The sequence below is a fragment of the Phocoena sinus genome, chromosome 3 (genome assembly GCF_008692025.1).
Source record: "Phocoena sinus isolate mPhoSin1 chromosome 3, mPhoSin1.pri, whole genome shotgun sequence".
Taxonomy (NCBI): Eukaryota; Metazoa; Chordata; class Mammalia; order Artiodactyla; family Phocoenidae; genus Phocoena; species Phocoena sinus.
This window is the reverse complement of record NC_045765.1, coordinates 19,342,135-19,355,960: the sequence shown is the minus strand read 5'-3', so window position 1 is coordinate 19,355,960 and position 13,826 is coordinate 19,342,135. Positions and strand designations below refer to the sequence as shown.

The window sequence follows — 13,826 nt, the reverse complement described above, 5'->3', positions numbered from 1 at the left end:
ACCAGGCCCTGCCCCATCTGGCCAGGGGCAGATTCTCTCAGGCTCACATCCTGGATCTGTGGTCTTGGACCCTCCACAATTCAGCGCTACATAGCTTCTCTGGGTTTGTCTTCTGTTGCTTCCTCCATCACACACTCCCTCTCCTCTAAATGCCCCTCAAGACACACAGAGAGACCCACAGACACTCAGATGCAAGGCAAGGCTGAAGAGTTTTTGTGTTACTCCTTGCAGAGTACTGTCAGGCCAAGAAGGAGGGAAAGGGGCCAGAGCCATGGAATCTCTGGGGACCCTGGGAACGAGGTGCCTGAGTGGCATCAGGGTCTCTGCCTGGGGGCATGGGATGCATCTGTGCCCTCCTTGCTGGGTCTGGGTCATGGTTCTAGCTGAGTATCTGTGTGGGGGAGGGGAGAGCCTGTCCACAGACTCCCCCTGCAGAGCTGACGATTAGCAATTAACCGGGAGGAATCTAGGGGGGTGAGGTTAGTTGGGGAACAGAGGGAGGGCAGCTAGGGTTCCAGGGACTTTGCCCTTTACCCGAGGGTATAAAGAAGAGGATCCCAGGTTCTCCTCAGGCCCCTAGGGCTTCCCTGAGCATCTGAGCAGGAGCTGAAACACAGAACACCAAGGTGAGTCCAGGGTCCCCACATCCCAACCCCATCCCCAACTCTTAGTAGGAAACAGGCTCCTCACCTCTGTCCCTACTGTGCCTCTTGTTTCCTGTCCCCTATAACATCTCAGTCCCAGCCCAGCCTGGCTCACTGCCCCAGAGTAAAACGGACTCATGCTCTTCCAGGGCTTGGAATTCAGCTCTGCATGCCCCACAACCCCACAGCCAGGGTCCTTGGAATAAGGTTGGGGGTGAAGTGTGGGGTGCTGAAGCAGACTGGGGCACTCCCACCCCAACAGCCGGGAACTCCTGTGGCAATTCAGGGGCAGCTAAAGCAAGTCAAGGGCTTCCCAGACTTGGGGACAGGATGGGGGCCCTCCTTAACTAAACGAGTCCTGGTCTGAGCCTCATTCATGGCAGAAAGGCCCATCAGTGCTTGTTTATTGCTGGGGGGTAAGGGTGGATGGGGAAAGAAGTTCATTTGTGAGGATGAACCCCTGTGCCCCAGGGGCACTCTGGTGACACCTGTATCTGTCATTAGAACACTTGCTCCCATTGCCATGTTCCATCTATTTGAGGGATCATTTCATTGACATCTGATTCTCCACTAGACTTTGAGCTTCCTGGGGGAAGGAGCTGCATCTGTACTTAGCCAGCTGTACCCCAGCATCAAGCTCAGTGCCTTAGATAGAGTAGATGCTCAATAAATACTTGCTGAATGAATGAATGAATGAATCCCTAAATCTGTGTTGAGACCTGAGTGTGCAGCTCTGGGTGTGTGTGTGTGGGGTTGGAGGGTGTGCTTCGCTGGAGGTATGTTTGTGATCACACACCATGGGTGTGAGTGAGCACGTGAGTGTATGGGTGTGGGTGTGGAGGGATGGGTGTGTGAGTGTGTATGAGTTTCCAGGACACAGCAGTTCTCACTCAGTGTTGCTGTGCCCCTGATGTGCAGGGCCCACAGTGTGTACCCAGGATGATGTCCTATGGAGAGAGGCTGGAGGGCCGGGCTGTCTCCCCACTCTCAGTCTGTGGGGGGCACATGACGTGTGGGGCGGCGTTTACCTATGTGCCCAGCCCACAGGGTGAGTGCTGCTCCCACCCCTGGACCCTGCTTGCCCTCAGTTGCCCACGTCCTGCCCCGGTGGGGAGGCCTCCACCCCTCTGCCCACCCCTCCCAACCTCCCCAGGACCTGGGGCCTCAGGGAACTCCTGACCAGCCTCGCTCCCCAGTCCTGCACAGGATTCCAGGGACCTCAGCCTATGCCTTCCCCAGCCTGGGCCCCGTGGCCCTCGCCGAGCAAGGCTGCCCCTACGGGGAGGTTCTGGAGCACCATGACCCGCTGCCTGCCAAGCTGGCCCAGGAGGATGAGCAGAAGCCAGGTGGGCCTGGGTCGGGGTGGCAGGGGTGTCGGCAGTCACTGGCAGAGCCCTCCAGCCACTGTGCTCATGACTGGCCTCTCTCCAGAGCCTGGGTTGGCCCAGAAGCTGTGCCGGGCTGGCTTGACGCTCCTCAAGGTACCACTGATCCTCGTCTTCCTCTACCTCTTCGTCTGCTCCCTGGACGTGCTCAGCTCAGCCTTCCAGCTGGCCGGAGGTAGGGGAACAGAACCAGAGGAATTATAGAAACAGAACCTGCAGGAGATATATAGAGATCTATGATTTATTGCAAGGAATTGGCTTACGTGATTGTGAAGCACGCTGGGCCTCTTGGGCAGAAGCCAATACTGCAGTGCACAGGTGGAATTTCTCCTTCCCCAGGGAAGCCTCAGGGGAGAGGTAGGGCGGAGGGGAGGGGACCAGGGAAGGGTTTTGAAGGGTCTCGGACAACGCTGGCTCATGCTCCCCAGGGAAGGTGGCTGGCGACATCTTTAAGGACAATGCCATCCTGTCCAACCCGGTGGCGGCGCTGGTGGTGGGGATCCTCGTGACCGTGCTGGTGCAGAGCTCCAGCACCTCCACATCCATCGTAGTCAGCATGGTCTCCTCCGGCTGTGAGTAAGCCCACCAGGGCCAGGGAAGGAGTTGGGGGCTGGGATGCTGGACGCGCGGCTGGGGTGGGAAGAGCAGGAGTCGGGGCAGGGACCGCGGGCAATGGGCAGCTCTGGTGTCTCCCACTCTGTTCTCCAAAGCACGGCCTGGAGTCTCAGCCAGGAGGGGCGCCCCAGGAGCTGGGAAGGGTGGCAACTAGGGAGTACAGCCTCAGGAAGGCTCACCTTCATGTCGCCACACAGTCGCTCATTCCATCCATCAAGGGAACAGAACCAGAGGAATTAGAGAAACAGAACCTGCTTGAGATATATAGAGATCTATAATTTATTGCAAAGAATTGGCTTACGTGATTGTGAGGCAGGCTGGGCCTCTTGGGCAGAAGCCAATACTGCAGTGCATAGGTGGAATTTCTTCTTCCCCAGGGAAGCCTCAGTTTTGCTCTTAGGGCCTTTAATCTCATGAGATGAGGCCCACCCAGATTATTGAGGTTAATCTTTTCTCAAGGTCAATTGATGGTTGAGGCAAATCCATCCGCAAAACATCTTCACAGCAACATCTAGGTTAGTGTTGGACTGAATAACTGGGTACTAGCCAAGCTGATGCATGAAAGTGACATCACACTTGTGTACACATGTACACACACAAGCACAGAGACACATTTGAATTTAGGACCCATGCCCTCGTGGACATGCACCCACACACTCGTTCACATATACACAGGTGCAGTACACATATGTGAACATCAGTTCACATGTACGCACACATGTAAACACACAGCATGTGCCCCCATGTACCTGTGGTGCTGAGGCTGAGCGGAGTCAGCAGCATGGCAGGAATGCCTGCTGGGGGCTGGGATGAGGGCAGTGGGTCTGACAGGAGAGGTTGTGGGGCAGGACCTGGGTGGCCCTTATCCAGTTAGTTAAGAGGCGCCCTCTTCTACCAGTGCTGGAGGTAAGCTCTGCCATCCCCATCATCATGGGCTCCAACATCGGCACCTCCGTCACCAACACCATCGTGGCCCTGATGCAGGCGGGGGACAGGACTGACTTCCGGCGGTGAGGGGGTGGAGCAGTGAGGGGCCTGTCCTTGTCGGGGGAGGGTGGTCCCAGACGCCAGGAGCCCCCAGTCTGAGTGCCTCCTGGCTCCAGCCTGCACTGCAACGTGGCCTCCCTGCCCAGGGCCTTCGCGGGGGCCACAGTGCACGACTGCTTTAACTGGCTGTCAGTTCTGGTCCTGCTACCCCTGGAGGCTGCCACCGGGTACCTGCACCACATCACTCGACTTGTGGTGGCCTCCTTCAACATCCGCGGCGGCCGCGATGCCCCTGACCTGCTCAAGATCATCACAGAGCCCTTCACTAAGCTCATCATTCAGGTGGAGGCAGGGCTGTCATGGGGTGGGGGCTGGGGGACTGTAGGACCCCACCCTCACTCCCCCCTCCCACACCTTACCCACAGCTGGACAAGTCCGTGATTACCAGCATTGCCACGGGGGATGAGTCCCTGAGAAATCACAGTCTCATCCGGATCTGGTGCCACCCAAACCCCATGGAGGTGAGTCCCAGGTCTGGCTTCAGTGAGAAGACTCCTTCTTCAGACAGCTGACTGCCAGTGTCGTCTGTTCAAAAGCTCTATGTAGACCTAGGGGATCATTTACCCTGGGAGGACAAATATGGGGCACTTTTGCGGTGATACTGTGCCTATGGCAGATGTTGCTACACCCTGCCAGCCTCACACCAGCTTCAGGCAGCCATTGCCAATCAATTAGAGTTAGCATGTCATCGATCTAGCCCAGAGATTGGTTCTCAAAGTGTGGACCAGTGGCACACATACCACCTGGGAACCCATTAGAGATGCAAACTATCTGGCCCTCTCCTAGACCCACTAAATCAGAAAAAAACAGGTGGAGCCCAGCAGCCTACATTTCAACAAGCCCTCTAGGGCTGTTCCACGCTCAAGTTGAAGAACCACTGATATGGCTCAACCCTGTGGTTTCATGGGTAGAGAAATTGGCTCCAAGGGGCTAAGAAACTCTCCAGAGCTTGTCCTACCGCTTCAGGGCCCCAAGCGCAGGTCTTGCAATCTAGGGCTCTCTCTTCCCCTGGGGGCCAGGGGGGTTAATGTCTCACTTCTGCCGTGTTTGGGGGCCCAGGTAATGTGCGGAGGTGGGCGGGGAGAGAGTGCTATAAGGGTGCCTGGGAAAAATAGGACCAACAGGAAACTGGTCCAGGAGCAGGGCAAGTGGGCCATGGACACCTCACTGGAGACACAACAGCCACTTGTACTGATATTGGGCTCCTTCCCCTGGAGACTCCCACAGGCCGGTGTCCCCTTGTCCTGCTGTACTCTTCCTGCTGCTTTCTGGCTTCTAATGCCTGGAATGAGGCTCCGTTTGGATCAGCTGGACACTTGTGGACCAGCCATTACACCAGGCTAACATGGAAGCTAACTATTAGCACACTTTCTCATTCAGCCATAAAAAGGAAAATGCTTCATCAAAACCATAATCCACAGTATTTGCTCCCTCTTGATTATGACATACAAGAAGTAACACCATTTAGAATGAAAGACAAGGAAACCGGAAGCCCAGCACACCCTCTTCACTTGCTACTTGATGTTCCCATACTTTATCCCAGTGTGAACAGAGAACATTCTTTCAACTGGCCCTGCGAGGTTCCTTTGCATCTGAGTGGCACACAGCTCCAGCTCAGTCCTTCTGAGTGTTCAAGGCAGTTTGACATCAAAAAGCCCATGCAGACAGCTTTCACGCTGGCTTTGTGACCCCTCTAACACATCTCCCCTTCTCATGAGCAGTCTGGGCCCTCCCCAAGCTCTCTGAATGGCCAAGATCCCATCTGCTTCACAGCAAAACCTGAAAGAGACCAAAGTCACACACTTTGAACTTCACAGAAAGCAAGCTGTGGAAGGGAGCTCCTCAGCCGTGGCGATCCTCGTGTCCTCTGAAATCCCTGCTGCCTGCCTGCAGCTGCACTCACCTGGTCTCCCCTTGAAGGATGCACCGGCAAATGTAGCTCTCACCCAATGGAATCCTCAGTGATGCTGGTCCTGAGGCCAAGGGACTGGAAGCAACCCACCCAAGTTCACTGGGCCGGGGCTGTCCTCACTGGTTCCTCCGCTGCGCCTGCTACCACTCGCCTGAGCACTGTTTTCTCGTCCCAGCTCTCCCGGGAAACCTTCCCTTGAGAGCAGGGTCCAGACTGGATTTCCTTGGCTTGGAGAGTAGCTGGGGCTGGGATGTGAGCTCCCTGTTCTGGCCCTCTCTCTGGGACAGTCCCCTTTGGAAAGTGGCTCACTCAGCCACGCGCACTGGCAGCTCCTGCACTGAAGACTCACGTTTTTCCTCTGGCCACCGAGTCTCCTGTGGCCCCTTCCAACCTGTTCTCATTGCTTCCAGCTTTCACCAAGCTAGGCCCAACCTCGCCTAAGCCAGCCTCCAGGGCACCTATGTGACTGACAGTCTGGGGTTTTCCAGATGGTGAAAGAAAAACCAGAGGCAGTGTTTGTTAGCATCCTAACAATTCTTGATGTTCCAGGGTCCTGACACTGTCCTGGGAATTACCTTCTTGTGTGGTCACAGTGTGGATTGTCAACCCTACATACCTGGTTTAAACCAGCTTCTTCTGAGGACCTGCATCCTGGGAGGCAGGGATTGTCACAACCCCATTTTAAACAGGTTCAGACAGGCTTGTCCAAGTCTATGTGATTGAGGTAGGACAAAAATCCTGGTGGAATCTGGAGCCCACACTCTTGACTCTCCATTTCGCTGTCCCTTCCAGATGTATATCCCACCATATGTGTCCATTTCCCACTCTGCCTATCAGGCGTGAATGCCTCCAGGTGACCACAGCCACTTGAGAACCTCCAGGGATGGTAGGTGTGGCCGTAAATATCAATTCTCCTCTTTGCCACCAGATGGCGCTGCTAGCAGAGCACTCACGCTCTGCTTCCAGAAAAGCAAGGACCCTAAAACACCTCTTCTCCTGGAGGGGAGACTACTGCGCACACCCACCCACATCCTGCACGGTTTTCCCCAGGGGAAGGATTCTTGGAGCCCACATTCCTCTGTGAGCTTAATCATATGCTTCAGTTCCCAGAGGTGTCTCCTGAATTTGCGTTGTCTCTGCAAGCACATAAATCCCAAACTCTTTCTTCCCAGATTCCTCACGACTAGCCCCTGGGGAGAAGTGGGCAGCATTATGGACCTCATGCTTCAGACAAAGAAACTGAGGCTTAGAGAGGTTACCTGTTTTGTCCAGTGTCACACAGCAGGGAGTGCTCAGCTGGGGTTGAGCGCAGGGCTAAGGCACCCCCTCCACATGCCCCTCCCTCTCCTCCACCTCCACCTACCCCAGGCCCAGGAGGAATGGGCATATCCTGGGGCTATGCCCCAGACCCTGGGCCTGGCAGCTCTTTATCTAGGCTGGAGCTCCCACCTTCCCCTCTGCTGGCCAGGGAAACCCCAGGGCCTGCTCCTTCCCCTCCCGTCTCTGCCCACCCAACCTGGCAATGCAGTTGACCCCCTCTCTGCCACTCTTGCTGCCTCCACACTCCTCTCTTGCGCTTTAGGGTCTCTGGACTGGCCCTTTGAGCTCAGCCAGGGCCACATAACCCCAGGCAGGAAGGTCAAGTTTCCAAACCTCAGAAGTCCTAGCCTCCAGCCTTGCCCTGCCCCGACATTGTCAGCACTGAGTGGGACCCCAGTGGAGCTCCTCTCCTCCTCTTCCAGCCTCCCCAGGTCCCAGAGAACCCTCCCCCAAGAGACCCCTAGACCCAGTGCAGTGCAGGATGGTCCACCAAGTTCCTTCCCAGCAGGGCCAGGATCTTCAGGCATGTCTGCAGGAGCCATTGACCCTGACCTAGGAAGTCAACCTGTACCCACACACCATGTGATACTAGATAGGCCCAGGGAAGGAGGGGGTCTAATCCTTATTTGGAGGCACAATTTATCGAAGGCTTGTCATGATCTAAGCCCTGTCGTGAGTGCTTCACACATATTTCCTCCTGTAACCTTTGCAACAGCTCTTTACTTTTCCTGCTTTAGAGAAAACAGGCTCAGTGAGGCGGCATGACTTGCACAAGGTAGCTGAGATAAAAGCAGGATTTGAACTCAGATCTGCCAGACAGCAAACACCCGGCTGTCTCCCAGTTACCACCACTTTCCCAGCCGGCTTTTCCAATCAAGCCCATCAGAGACTATTTTCTCCTGGTTTCTCGGCCTGCAATTTTGGCCCAGGCTTGAGGATGCCCCAGGGCCCTGGTATGGCCAACTGGGTACACAGAGGAGCACGCTGCCCCCCCTCAAGGGAGTACATGCCATTAAAATAAACCCCGATTTAAAGTCAGGTGCCATAAATGGTTCTTATCTCTAACACACATTTTTTTTTAAATGACACAGATTAGAATAAAACATAAAGGAGCTGTAAATCCAAGTGCCAGCACCACACCTGAGCCCTTACCCTCAGCACCCAGGAAGGTCAGAGGGATGTGAGATGGAGACCCCACAGGGGGAACGGGACCAGGGTCCATATCAGCTCCCAGAGGAGGCAGATGGTGGTGACGGGGAGAAGATGTGACTCTTTCATTTTGCCTGGGGCCCAAGGAGTAAGGGCCCCTTTCTGCGGCTCAAGTCCTCCTTTGTGACATGGCTTCTTCCTAGCCAAGGCTGGCCCGCTCTCTACTTTCACTGATGGGACCCTGGGGGAAAGGTAAGGAGCCCAGGTTGCATTTTTAAAAAGAACTCCTTAGGGAATTCCCTGGCAGTCCAGTGGTTAGGACTCCGCGCTTTCACTGCTAGGGGCCTGGGTTCGATCCCTGGTCGAGGAACTGAGATCCCACAAGCTGTGCCAAGGAAAAGGAAAAAACTCCTTAACCCAAGAAGGCTACGAATGAGTGGTTCCAGACTGGCCAGACTGGCCTTCACAGAATTGTAAAGTATGTCTTAAAGCGGTTGCCAACATTTACAGATTGGGAGATTTTATCTAAACCTTCAGAGTTGTGGTTTCTCTTGTAGAATCAGGCCCTTTGGCTAAGCTGGGCTAAATCCCTGGACAGTGACAGTGGCCTGGAGCTGAGTAGCTGCTGCCCCTTTAGGCCCAGGACACTCCCCGCCACCCCCACGCAAGGCTGAGCCCCTCACTTAGGCTACCTGCTTGGTCCTGGGCCTTCTGATTTAAGGGCCCTCTCCAGGAACCCCCTCTTCACCGATAGTAGGTGGGGGAGGGAAGAGATGTTGGTCCTGGGCCCTCTGCCCCACCCCCTCCAGATAAGGAAGTGAGCAAGAGGAAAACAGAACGTGGGCTACGTGCCTGAGGGGAGAGGACAGGGCAAGGATGCTGGTGAAGAGGAGGCCCTGAGACAGGGATTGATAATAAAAGATGGGGAAGGGAGAGTTTTCAGAAGAAGTGGGCCATGGTCAGCAGCCTCCAATGCCAAGGAGAGGTAGAAGAAAACATGGACAAGACACCATCAGATCAGGAGGCCCCTGCGGGCCCCCGTGAGAGCCAGATCAGTGGGTTGATGGGGCTGAATATTCTGAGGGCCGACTACAGCCAGATTCTCCTGTGGCAGATATTTTCAACTCCATTTCATCATTGGAGGAAACAGACTCAGAGAGGGCAAGCAAAGCATTCAAGGGCATGTAGTCAAGAGGACCATCTGAGGCTTCCCTGGTGGCGCAGTGGTTGAGAGTCTGCCTGCCGATGCAGGGGACACAGGTTCGTGCCCCGGTCCGGGAAGATCCCACATGCCATGGAGCAGCTGGGCCCGTGAGCCATGGCCGCTGAGCCTGCGCGTCCGGAGCCTGTGCTCCACAACGGGAGAGGCCACAGCAGTGAGAGGCCTGCGTACCGCAAAAAAAAAAAAAAAAAAAAAAAAAAAAAAAAAAGAGGACCATCTGTATCCCCTCCATCCCCCATCTCTCCCTAACCCCTACCTTAGCCCCCATCCCAGGCTGCACTTTCCTGAATTCTCTAAGTCACTCTCCTCTTAATCTAGGTTCCCTCCCGCAGGCCCAGGGCAGAGGCCAGCACCAGCCGGATGCTCGGAAATGCCACCATGGAGAAATGTGAGTACCTGCAGTGTGGGAGATGTCTGGCATGGCAGGGCAGAGTCTGGCAGAGGCAGGGCCATCTCCCACCTGGCCACTGCTGCTTCCAGCCCCAGAAGGACAGCTGTCAGCCAGCCCAGCTCTTGGGCTTTGGTCTGGAGGTTCAACCTGCTCTAGAGGTTGAAGAGACATGAGGCAAGGCCTTTGGCTCTGAGCCCAAGAGGGTGGCAAAGGTTGGGGGCTAGGAGCTGGATTGAGGGAGTTAGCTCTCAGAAGCTTGATACCACTACCACCACCCTCCCGCAGGCAGCCACATTTTCGTGGACACAGGGCTGCCTGACCTGGCTGTGGGGCTCATCCTGCTGGCTGGCTCCCTGGTGCTCCTGTGCACCTGCCTCATCCTCCTCGTCAAGATGCTCAACTCTCTGCTCAAGGGCCAGGTGGCCAAGGTCATTCAGACGGTTATCAACACCGGTGAGCCTCGAGCAGTGGGTGGGCAGGCCCCAGGATGGGCCCTTCTGGATCTTGCTGAGTCCTGCCACTGCCTTGGTGTGTGATCTGGGTAAAGCCCTACCATCTCTGAGCCTCAGTTTCCCCATGTGAACACAGAAGAGATTGGACGAGGTGATTTTTGAGGCCCCTGAGGTGCTGACAGCTGGGGATCTGTGGCTGCTTCCGGCTGTGGTTCCATTCTAGCAGGTGGCTCCAAAGAGATTCTCAGAGGCCATTGTTGGATTCAATTAATAGTCATTAAGCCCCTACTGTATGCCAAGCATGGCGTGGTGCCAGGGATACAGAGGTGAGCCACACAGAGATGGCTCCTGCCCTCAGGGGACTCACAGCCCAGAGGGAGAGACAAGCAATAAATAAGTGATTGAGGGGGGATAAATTCAGACAGAGCAGTAACTGCCAAGGAGAAAGCAAAACACAGCAAATAGAATATGGAAGAGGCTGCTTTTGATGGGTGGTCAGTGGCTTCTGTGCAGAGGTGACATTTGAGCAGGGACCTAAATGTGGAGCAGTCAGATGTGGCTGAAGAGCTTTTCGGGTGGAGGGAACCTACCCGAAAGTGCAAAGGCTCCAAGGCAGGACTCAGCTGGGCAGGACTGTGGCACAAAAAGGTGGCCAGCAGTGTGGTGGGAGCTCAGTGAGGTGGAGAGAGGTAGGGAGAGGTCAGCGAGGTAACAGGGACAGAGCAGGTCCCAGGCTGCACTCAGAGCCTAGACTTTATCCAGGGTAATAGGGGCACTTGGGGGTTTGGGCAGGGCAGTGATACCATCTGACTTCCATTTAAGCCTCATTTTGAGCTTTTGGGACACTGCCTGGCACTGGCAAAGGCAGCATGACAAACGCTGGAATAAGGGGCATCCATGGATCTATGGGAGCTCAGAGGAGGGAGAAGCAACGTCTGCCCAGGGGCTGGGGTCAGGGAGAGCTTTCCAGTGGCAGTGATATCCACGCTGAGTCCCGAGGATGAATATTTAGGAGTGAGGAGGATGTCCCAGGTAGAGGGAACAAGGGAGCAAAAGCATGATAGAAGCAGGCTGAGAAGGGCCTTTAATCCAAGATCCAAGAGGACCAGGAAAAGCCACCGCAGTCGAGCAGGGGACTGACAAGGTCCCACTTGGAAGCTGACATGGATTCCTCCTCCCAAAGGAAAGTCCCCGCCCCCTCCCAATGCCCTCCCACTGACCCTGCTGGGACCGTTTGCTCGCAGACTTTCCCACCCCCTTCACCTGGGCCACAGGCTACTTTGCCATGGTGGTGGGCGCTGGCATGACCTTCGTTGTCCAAAGCAGTTCTGTATTCACCTCGGCCATCACCCCACTCATCGGTAAGTCCCCACGCCGAGGCAGGGTCAGGTGGGGCAGGGCTGACAGGAAAAGGGCTGAAGGAAGGAGCTGGGGAGACCATGTCCTCTCCTCTACCCCCAGGCCTGGGTGTGATCAGCCTTGAGCGTGCCTACCCACTCACACTGGGCGCCAACATCGGCACCACCACCACGGCCATCCTGGCTGCACTGGCCAGCCCCCGGGAGAAGCTGTCCAGTGCTTTCCAGGTGCGCTTGGGAGAGTAACCCTGCCAGAGGCGGGACAGGGCTAGGACTGGTGCCTGGAGCCTGACCCAACGTAGGACAACACGTACAAATTAGTTTTTGACTGCCTACTACGGGCCACCTGCTATGCCAGACTCTATGGGAACCATACGGACAAAGTATACCTGGTGCTGCCCTCAAGACCTTAGTGTTTAACAGGGGAGAGACATTACTGAGAGCCACACCAATCAAACAAGAGGGAGAGGGATTTGTACTCTGAGGAAGGGGTGCTGGCTCAGTTTGGGGGATCAAGGACTGGGGGGCAGACAGCAAAGGGGTTGCTGTTCTAGGAGCAAAGGAGTAACTGATAAGCCAGGATGTTGCCCACTCAGAAGGCCAGAGCTCCTGAGCCAGAAACTGATGTGAATCTTTTAGCTACTGGATCTGGACAGGATCTGCTGGGGAATTCCTGAGAGGGAGATCAGTGGGGGAAATGTGGGGAGTTCAGGGCGGCAGTTACTTACCTACTGGTCCAGAAGTGTTTCAGTGTTTTACTGGGGGAATGTCAGCCCTAAGTGCTGACTTTCCTGCTGCCCAGACCCTGTAGGGCCACTGCTATCTATCCTGACTCAGGAGCTGGCGCCCCTGCCCACCTCCACCCCTCCACCCTCTCCCCTGCAGATTGCCCTCTGCCACTTCTTCTTCAACATCTCAGGCATCCTGCTGTGGTACCCAGTGCCCTGCACGCGCCTGCCCATCCGCATGGCCAAGGCGCTGGGCAAACGCACTGCCAAGTACCGCTGGTTCGCCGTCCTCTACCTCCTCCTGTGCTTCCTGCTGCTGCCGTCGCTGGTGTTTGGCATCTCCATGGCAGGCTGGCAGGCCATGATAGGTGTGGGCACACCCTCTGGGGCCCTGCTGGCCTTCGTGGTACTTGTCAGCATGCTGCAGAGTCGCAGCCCCGGGCACCTGCCCAAGTGGCTGCAGACATGGGACTTCCTGCCCCGCTGGATGCACTCCCTGCAGCCCCTGGACCACCTCATCACCCGCGCTACCTTGTGCTGTGCCAGGCCCGAGCCCCGCTCACCCCCGCTGCCTGCCAGGGTCTTCCTGGAGGAGCTGCCCCCTGCCACACCCTCCCCCCGCCTCGCGATGCCCAATCACCACAACGCCACCCGTCTCTAGGCTCCAGCCCAGACTGCTGCCTGGAGTCAGGAAATGCCTGTGCCTGGTGCCCGGGGTAGAAGGGCAGAGGGGTGTGTCTGTGTGCTCTGGGCATGCACCTGTCCTTGCACAGGTCCTCAGAGGTCTGGGCTTTTGTAACTGAGACACAGTGTTATGTGCTCATGTGGGCATGTTGGGGTGAGCCTGTGTGACAGCCTGCATATGCGTACTGATGCACCTGGGGGGTGGGGTGAGGGGGTGCATGCCAACTGCATGTTATTTGGGTATGATTTTGAGTCCTTTGCACATGTGTTTGGAGACCTGCACTGTGTCCTTGTGCACACACAACTCTGACTGGGCTGGGTGGGAGTAAGGGTGAGTCTGAGTTCATGACCTACAGCTGTTTGCTCGCACACAGATGTGGGAGCCTGAGTCACTGGCTGAATTCTCGCCCCCTCCCTGCCACCTTCCTTCCTCCATCATATCATCCTCCTCATCCTCACCCAGGTTTTCTGTATCATTGTTACAACCCTCTTCCCCAACACTGTTTGATTTAAAAAAAAAAAAGAAAAAAGAAAAGAAATGAAACTCTCATTGTGCACTTGGAGGTCTGCTTGCTCTCCATCTAGGGGGGAGGAGAGACCATGGTTTGGGGTTCAGCAGTACTATCTCCCCTCCCAAAGAGAGCCTGTTGTGCCCTGCAGGAGCCAGCCTACAAGCCCTCCCCAGCAATCCTCCTGGCCCTGCCTAATGAGTCCAATCCACAGTTCAAACTTCCTGGAGCCCCAGCTAGGGCCACCTTAAGGCAAGTGTAAGGAAGGCTCTTTGCTAACCCCACTAGGCTGACCTCCTCTGGTCTATATCTGCCTCTTGCTCATCCACCTCATTGCCTCCCTCCCTCCTTCTCTCTGGGATAAAAATCAGTTCTCCAGAAAACAAGTGATAGGTGGGGGCCTGTCAGGG

At 55.8% G+C, this 13,826-nt stretch overlaps 1 protein-coding gene across 1 annotated transcript; it reads left to right on the top strand.

The window, feature by feature from the left end:
- The first annotated feature begins 575 nt into the window (after positions 1–575).
- On the top strand, positions 576–13,468 carry SLC34A1 (solute carrier family 34 member 1). Its single transcript, XM_032627870.1, has 13 exons — positions 576–626; positions 1,563–1,692; positions 1,841–1,990; positions 2,076–2,204; positions 2,458–2,601; positions 3,543–3,654; positions 3,778–3,973; positions 4,057–4,152; positions 9,613–9,682; positions 9,971–10,138; positions 11,382–11,498; positions 11,599–11,723; positions 12,381–13,468. The coding sequence occupies exons 2-13, from the start codon at positions 1,584–1,586 to the stop codon at positions 12,882–12,884; spliced, it is 1,920 nt and encodes a 639-aa protein (XP_032483761.1). The 5' UTR covers positions 576–626; positions 1,563–1,583; the 3' UTR covers positions 12,885–13,468.
- Positions 13,469–13,826: the final 358 nt, after the last annotated feature.

Coding starts and splice junctions, on each gene's coding strand:
- SLC34A1 (XM_032627870.1), top strand. CDS start 1,584: ATGATGTCCTATGGAGAGAGGCTGGAGGGCCGGGCTGTCTCCCCACTC. Junction 1,991..2,075: donor GGAGGATGAGCAGAAGCCAG/GTGGGCCTGGGT, acceptor GCCTCTCTCCAG/AGCCTGGGTTGGCCCAGAAG. Junction 11,724..12,380: donor AGCTGTCCAGTGCTTTCCAG/GTGCGCTTGGGA, acceptor TCTCCCCTGCAG/ATTGCCCTCTGCCACTTCTT.